The sequence below is a fragment of the Impatiens glandulifera genome, chromosome 2 (assembly GCF_907164915.1).
Source record: "Impatiens glandulifera chromosome 2, dImpGla2.1, whole genome shotgun sequence".
Taxonomy (NCBI): Eukaryota; Viridiplantae; Streptophyta; class Magnoliopsida; order Ericales; family Balsaminaceae; genus Impatiens; species Impatiens glandulifera.
Window position 1 is genome coordinate 46,767,243 of NC_061863.1, and position 8,509 is coordinate 46,775,751.

At 29.8% G+C, this 8,509-nt stretch overlaps 1 protein-coding gene across 1 annotated transcript; it reads left to right on the forward strand.

Moving 5' to 3' along the window:
- The first annotated feature begins 1,725 nt into the window (after nt 1–1,725).
- Nucleotides 1,726–5,919, forward strand: LOC124928209 (axial regulator YABBY 5-like). Its single transcript, XM_047468742.1, has 7 exons — nt 1,726–2,002; nt 2,451–2,573; nt 4,142–4,283; nt 4,377–4,425; nt 4,550–4,625; nt 4,864–4,929; nt 5,681–5,919. Exons 1-7 carry the CDS (start codon nt 1,934–1,936, stop codon nt 5,726–5,728), a joined length of 573 nt encoding a protein of 190 aa, XP_047324698.1. The 5' UTR covers nt 1,726–1,933; the 3' UTR covers nt 5,729–5,919.
- The last annotated feature ends 2,590 nt before the right edge of the window (nt 5,920–8,509 follow it).

An 8,509-nucleotide genomic window follows, 5' to 3' on the forward strand; every position in this document is an offset into this window, starting at 1 on the left:
AGAAATTTTCAAAACTCTCCCACAATGTTGTATCTTAACCTACCCATCATGGGAATTAAAAGGATCATAGTGTTCCTTTAGAAGAGGAAACTATTGTATTGTAAAATTTTTGCAAACGCAAACAAAACATGAAAAAGATGGAAGCAAAGATTGAGATACCAATTTTTGATAAAAGAAAAACATAAATTTCATAGTAATGTCAACTATATGAAAATTTTAAAAACTAAGTAAGGGTCCGAATATATGCATCTTTTTGTTCGATTTGTAGCAATGACTTTTTTTTTATCTTGCTTCTTTAAAGTTTTTATGTTTTTTCTCTATCACATTTTATTTAATTTATACCAAATTATATATGTAATAAATTATTTTATAATAGTTTGCACTCATCTATTATTTATTTTATTTATTCATTGTGGATAAATGAAAATATCCTCACTTTTAAGTAAAGAAATAAAAGTACTAATTTAGTGATTTGTTTGTTCATATAAAAATAATTGTAAATTACATATATTTGCTATGAAAATAAAAGATTATTATTTATTATTTGGATAGTTGATACATTGTTTCGTTTTATTTCCTTTGGCACGAGGTATATATATATATTTTAAATAGTAGACTTCCTGACTGATTTATTTTTAAAAATATTTGTTATATAAATAATATATATTTAAAACACGAAAATAGTTTCAAACTGTTCATCAATGATTATGTTCGGTTAATAATCAATAATCAATATATATTATTTTATTTTTAAGACATATTTGTATTGACCCAAAATCCATATAACCATTAACAAAGTAAATTGCTAATAATCAAATTTTGACAAAAAAATTATCACAAATTTAACACAATAAAGTTACTAAGAACAATAAAGTTGATAAGTAGATCATGACATTTGGCAAGCCGTAAAATATACAGATGTAACCATCGGTGTAAATATTCAATTTTTTTTTTTTATTTTTAGAATTGCAATTAACATCACAATAAAATTTGTATATTACTCTTACGATTTTGATTTTTTTGTCCTTCGCCTTCTTTTACTCGCGCTCTCGTCTCAGTAATTTTCTCAAGCTCGAATATCGATGTCTTGTATGCATTGGTTGAGATTATCAATTTTCTGATTTGGTTCTTTATTACAAATTAGTCTATCTCTAATTATGCAACCAACTCACTCTTTCTTCGTGCTCATTGTTGTCATAATCGTCTTTCATACCATTATCATGACCACGATTTCTAAGGATGGGTTTTCGGAGTCTCAACTCTTAACGTTTATCTCCAGTACTCTTATCCCTATCAAAATTTCCATTATTAAATTAACTTTCGATATGCTATTTTTCGTTTAGATTATATTTTCAACAAATCAAATATTCAAATAATACTATAAATTATATAATAAGTAATAACTAATATCATAACTTTATCCTATTATTTCAATGATAACCATATATACCTTTTAAATAAATAAATAAAAACAAACACTACTACTACCTTATAATAGAGAAAAAGACAAAACCCGGTTCTATGCACAGTAGACCCGGCCATTATATACCGGTCCAGCGGAGATTGTTTGCCGGCCATAAACACTATTGATTCTCCTCCAGTACTATTCCCTAGTAATAATTACAGCTTTAATATTGGATCCTATCCTCTTCTTCAATTCAATTTCCTTTTTTTTTCTTTTTTTTTCTTTTTTTTAATTTAATTTTCTCTCCCCTATGATCATTCTTCCACTACATATATGCCCACAAGTTTACCACTGTTGTTGTGTTTCATATCAATCCACAAACCATCGATCAGGTGAGAGAGAAATAGAGAGAGAAAGAGAGATTTGAGTTCTTTAAAGAACAACAACTTGCTAGCAGCTAGCTAGGTTTTGGTTGTGGTGTTCTTTGAGGAATCAAATATATATAATTATAGTAGAGATTGATTAATCATGTCTGTTGATTTATCAGCTGAACAACTCTGCTACATCCCTTGCAACTTTTGCAATATTGTTCTTGCGGTATATCTATTTCACTCTCTAATCTTTGTATGATATTCTTTTCTATCTATCTTCATAAGAAACAAAACGTGTACAGGAGATCCTGAATAAAGGGGGATTAAAAAAAAAAGCTGGTTCTTGTTTTTCAGAAATCATATTATTTTATATAAAAACAAGCATTTTGATGATGAGATTAAAGCTGATGATGACAGTTCTTGATGAACCATTGAATCATTTTTCATCCTTATGTGTCGTTCCTTTGTACTGAAAAAGAAAGCACTACCAGCTGGTATAGTGAAAGAAGAATGAGAGCTAACATTAAAGCTTCAACCTTTTAATTTCTTTTCATCACACAGATTTCTAGGGTTTGCTTTCACATTCTAATTAATAAAGACATGGCCGGAGGTTTCAAGAACTAAATTTTTCTTTTTCTTTATTATTATTATTATTAATGATGATGTGTGTGCAGGTGAGTGTTCCATGCAGTAGTCTCTTTGACATAGTGACCGTCCGATGCGGGCACTGCACTAATCTGTGGTCCGTAAACATGGCAGCTGCCTTTCACTCTCTCTCCTCATGGCCGGATGTTCAGGTCTCTCACTTTCTCTCTCTACATTCTTTCTTTCCTCTTCTTTTTGGATCTATATTTAGTATACAAAACATCGAATAATTACTAATATGAAAAACAGCAAATCGTTTCGCCTTAAATCTAGGGCGGCTTTCCTAGGGTTTTTTTTTTTCTGGGTAGTATTTTGCTTCTTTTAAGGAAATCAGAATTCAGACACACCTTCCTCCTCCTGCGCTTACAAAACAAAAATACCCAGATCGAGAATTCCAACGTATCTGTGTTCTGTTATGTTCTGCGTACCCTAATTAACAGCCGCCATTATCTATAAAAACCTATATCTATGCGAGTTTTATTAGTAGACTCTTCTTTTCTTCTTTTTTTTCTTTATATTTTATTGATGAGGCCTGTACTCTCTTCTGCTGACCCATACTTCTAGGTTTTCCTTTTTAATTTTGATCAGAACGATGAAAGTCTTGTTTTGGTTGATTTGATTTGATTTGATTGAAAAGAATGCTTATTAAATAATAATTTCTGATTTTGATCATAAGCATCCATGATTTTGTCCTTCCCATGGGAACACTCCTTGAAACCCAAAAAGGAAAAAAAAAATTGAAATGTAACTTCTTTAATTTCTGGGTTTTGTCTGAAAAGATCAGTTCCATTCATTCCATTAGAGCCTAACTGGCATGCATCTATTTTTCTGAAATATTTTGCTTTATGATTCCATCTTAACAGAATCAGTCAAGTCACTTCAATGTTTGCTTGCTCCTTTTTTTCATATAAACATCATTTCAAGTATTCAAGACCCCCCATACCCTCATCCACAAATATATTTATATTTTTCCTATAATAATTTATTTATGAATGAATGTAAATGTGACAATAATCATACAATAATGTTATATTACCAAAATTCTTTTTGGCTGATATCCTTTCAGCCTTATACTTATACATATATATCTTCATCAATACTTGAATTATTACATCTAAGGTTAGCTTTGAGATTTCTCACTTCTTGTTAATCTTTTGTTGAATGATAGAGTACCAAGTTTATCACTAGCTAGAAATGTAACTAGACCCTTTAATTGTCCTTTGATTGATCACTAGCCCTACGCCCAACCTTTATTACCTTTGGAGGAGTGATTCATAAAAATAAGCAAACAGAAAACAAATAAATTGTTAGGCCTGTTTGATTTACCTTATTCTCAATCTCAGCTTATGCCCATCTCAATTTTGTCTTTCTATGAGGCAGTTCTTTGGAAGGGTTATGTCAATTATACATAAGATTTTATGACCATAACCCGGAGTCACTTCTGATCCGCAGTCCCAATTGAAACCTGTTCATTTATTTAATATATAATACAATATTTTATGCCTTAAAACGTTTACAAACTTGCATTTTTATTGCCCATTGGAAAAAGTTTCCAAAGCTGAATTTTCTTTTCTTTCTTGTAAGTTGTAATATATATACCTATGTATATATTTTATGGAAATTAATGGAAGGTTTTTATGTTTTTATGTATTTATAAAACACAAAGTATTGGATTTTATGATTATAATCATCTGTTTTTCTTATAAAACAATGTGATCAGGCGCCAAACTATGGGTCGCCCAACTATAAGATGGATATGGGTTCTTCTTCAAGAGGCAACATGAGCAGCAACAGCAACAACACCAGAATTGGGATGAGGACTCCTTCAACTACTGTCACCGAGCAAAGGACAGTGAATCGACGTGAGATCTCCTTAACTATAAATAATTAGGGTTTATAATAATAATAATTCATTAACCTGAAATAATACTTATAACAAATTGGTTGCATTTCAGCTCCAGAGAAGAGGCAGCGAGTACCATCTGCCTATAACCAGTTCATAAAGTAATTATAAGTTGTAATTGATAAACTTTTTTAATTGATCATTGAAATCTGTAGTAATTTTACATAGGGACTAGCATATTCTTTCATGTGATGAATTATGAAATTGAAATATATATATATACAGGGAAGAAATTCAGAGGATTAAGGCAAATAATCCAGACATAAGCCACAGGGAAGCATTTAGTACTGCTGCAAAAAATGTAAGTGGCCAGCAAATTCATCTTTTAATTTTTTATATTACCAAAGTAGATTATTATCACAAATTTTTTGAAAGTTAACACCTCTGATATTTTGTGAATTCTTACTAGAATTTCTCCAAAAAATAATTAATGTTTAATTGTATTAAATTCTTCAACAAACTTTTTGTCTATATATTGTAAGTGATTGAAGATATTCTAATTTGCCTATTCTTTTTAAATTTCATTTTTCTTTGGATAGTGGGCACACTTTCCTCACATCCATTTTGGGTTGATGTTGGATACCAACCAGGCAAAACTTGATCAGGTAAGTGGAACCTCTATATATAATTTTAATATCAATTTAATATATATATATAACCATTTTTCACTTATGCATAATGACAAAAATATTTTGAAAAATATCCAAAAACATAAAACAAAACTCGACCCCATCCCTATATTCATTCTTGCATCTATTATATATCTTATGGGTCACAATTATCTTTTACCGATTTTGCAGTTCACAATTCTTAGTACTAATCCTGACCTCACCATAAGAAAACATCATTTTCTTTGTAAAACTTTTGCATCGCCATCACCTAGTCCGAAAACATCCAAAATTCAAGTAAAGTGCCTGGCTGAATTTTAAACACATCCCATAATAATCTAAGCTTAAAATTCCTAAGAGACAAAATCATTTTTCCAACAAAAAGGCAGTCACTTAATTAAGTTCATTCACAATTTAATTTTTAAAATGTAACACTGCTTGTGAATGTCTAGCTAGAAGAAATCCATCACATTTGAAACAGACATCTGAAAATTAGGATATGTTTCTTAATGTCTTCTTCATCTCAGTCCAACATTTTCGAAGCTTGAGCATATCCATCCATTGTTTCCGATTTCTCGATGTTCTTTTAGATTTCTTCTAATGTGAATCATCCATTGTTTGTTTCTCATCAAGCTAGTATTTGCATAAAGTCCAGCATTTTTATTACATGTTCCAATTCATCCTAACAATTTCTATTGGATATGTAATGTGTTTGATGCGACATATATCGATATTGTCAATGGTTCAGGATTCCTCGAAGCGTAGAATGCAAAGGGCCGCTGTATTGAACAAATAAGGAAGCCAGCCTTATAAGGAATGGAAGATCTGTGAGGCATAAGAGGAAGAGCACCTTATTGCTATGTATTTTCAAATCATGTATGTTACATGTTATAATCTAATTTATTTGCATTGTGCTACTTATCTATTATATGTGTGACACTCTCTTTAATTCTAATAAACTCTCAGCATTTATTGTTTTTCATATGAGCATGAAACATAAGTATATTTCTTTTAAATATATATAGATTTATATGAAACTGACAAGAAGTACAAAGTAGGCCCTTTTGAAACTCAAAATATGAGATTGGAACTCATCTAGATTTACAAATATAAATGAAATTATTTGACAATTGAATGAGTATCAGCATATAAATATATTTGTTGAGATATAGCTCAGTACTCCAAATAGATTGATTTTAACATTTCTATCATGATTCTATTTTATTTAATTTTATTTTTGAAAGAATAAAACAATTTCATTAGTATATGTATTTGCCAAGATTAATCATAATTCAATTTTGAATTAGAATCTGTATTCTTTTAGAAACTCTAAACAAGTTGGCAATTTAGACAAAGTACTTCATTTTGTTAAGAATGTGATTTTTCATTATTTCGGACAGAATGTCACATAAACTATGACGATCGAAATAATTAAACCAAAACATGACAATGGCATAAAAAAACATAAGAACAAAGATCATAGGAGCTAATGTTGATCAATATAAGTGCTTAACGCACCCATAAACAATTTAACTATATTTATTATTATTATTCTTTTTAGTTGCTATACTTCTTACATGATTATGGGTCTTAGGTAGAAATAGTGACAATTACTTTTTGAAGCTGCCTTGATTTCTGAATTAGGCACTTCTGTTTATAATTTGGATTTAACAATGTGACAATTTTTCCCCTTTTGAGGCACTTTATGTTGATGCTTAAGAAGATTATTGTGCACTCTGATGTTTCTCTTAATTATAAATATATCTTAATTTTGTTAAGTTCTTCTGATTTATATTTTCTTTTAGATGGCTTACCATCTAAATTATGCCGATGATAAGGCATAACTTAATCGTAAAAGGGTTTGTATGGCTACCCGGTGTTTGCTTTTGTAAAAAAAGAGTAGAAGAAAACCTTATTCATTTATTTCGTACTGCGAGGTCTCTTTTGGAGACTTGCATCGGTGCATTTGGCTCCTTCTTAGTTGTATGAGAACTTACTTTACGGAATTGCTTAACTATGTACAATGTTCCGGTTGAAAATAATTGAAAATTCCACACCGTTGCCTTTATCATATGAAATATGCGGTGAGAGCACAACTAGAGTGAATGTCAAACATTATTCGTGACAAGTTGGGACACAGATAAGGTTATGCTTGTTATTTTTCAATTCATTTTGGATTCTTAATATTCGATGTTCATTTTAGTTATCCAAAGTCAGTAATTTTTTGAAATGTTTTAGAATTTGTTTGTTTCTCTCCACATTAATATTGAAAGTTATGGTGTATGTTTGTTTGGTTCCTGATTTTTTCTCTAAATTTATCAAAGAAAGCTAAAATTTTTAAGCCTATAATTTAACTTGTGCAGTTTTAATTTTGTTGTTGTTCTTGATTGTGTGAGACTGTGTTCTTACATTTATTTTTACTTATAAAGACAGTTTGAAAATTTTGTTTTAATAAAACCGCGTTAAATTGTTTTTTAATATAAAAAACTACCTGACTTATGCCTTGTTTGACGTGGTTTTATGGGATTTTTTTGTTTTTATCCTAAAATCCAACCACTACCATATATGTAATATTTTTTTATTTTTTTAAATATTAAAATTATTCTTTATTTAATTATATAAAATTAATTTATTTAAATTATATTTTTGACTTTTATCATATATAAAAAAAAAAACTAATTTTTTACAAAATTTAATCAAAAATGATTTTTTAGGGAAAAACAGAAAAAAAAAACTCAAATAACTAAAGATCAAACTAGCCCTTACAGATTAAAATGACTTGTAGCTTGTAATCAAACAAAATGTGACCATATCTCTAAATAACCAAATTGATGATAAGTTGAATTCTCCATCACTTCCATTGTTACTCCAGAAATTTTGAACTGATAACATCACTAATCTCTTTGGACATGACATTTGAAGAGGATCCATAAAACTGATCAACAATTCCAGAGCAAGAATTGGTATCATCTTGAAAGATCATCTCAACAACCTCATAATATTTTTGCACCCTCAAGCCCTTCGATCCATCTTGTCCCTACTCAAATTGTTCATCCAAAATGTTATTCGTCTCACAATAATTGATTATATTTTTTGTCACTCCAATTGGACATTGCTAAACGAATTCAACGATGTAACATCACAGACCAGGGCGCCACATAGAAATGTCCAAATTCCTTTTGACATAACTCATATTATTTTGTCCCAAATTTTGGGGATATGTGGTGGGGGGTGAAGAAGGTTGGAGAGTATCAAAAAAAAAGTGAATTATATATGTATATTGCAAAAGACCTTTTTTTCTATCTAAAACATGGGATATTATAACTCATTACTTATAAGCCACTTCTGATAAAGGGTTTATGGGACCACCCCTTTTTTATTGCATTACAAAATGTGGAAGAGGCATCTCTAGCTCCACCATTTACTTATAAGGTACCATTTAGGGCACTTTCACAGGCATCCTAAGCATGTCTTTGTTTTGAACATTGATTTTTATTTTTTATTTTTCAATATGGTCTAGCTAGCTCTTAGTCTTTGTGGTCCATATATAATAGAATATCAAAAGCACACTAACTTA

Excerpts from the sequence above, each read along its gene's own strand:
- LOC124928209 (XM_047468742.1), top strand. The coding sequence starts at position 1,934 with ATGTCTGTTGATTTATCAGCTGAACAACTCTGCTACATCCCTTGCAAC. Across the intron at positions 4,426-4,549 it reads GCCTATAACCAGTTCATAAA|GGAAGAAATTCAGAGGATTA; the intron begins GTAATTATAAGT and ends ATATATATACAG. Across the intron at positions 4,626-4,863 it reads TTAGTACTGCTGCAAAAAAT|TGGGCACACTTTCCTCACAT; the intron begins GTAAGTGGCCAG and ends TTCTTTGGATAG.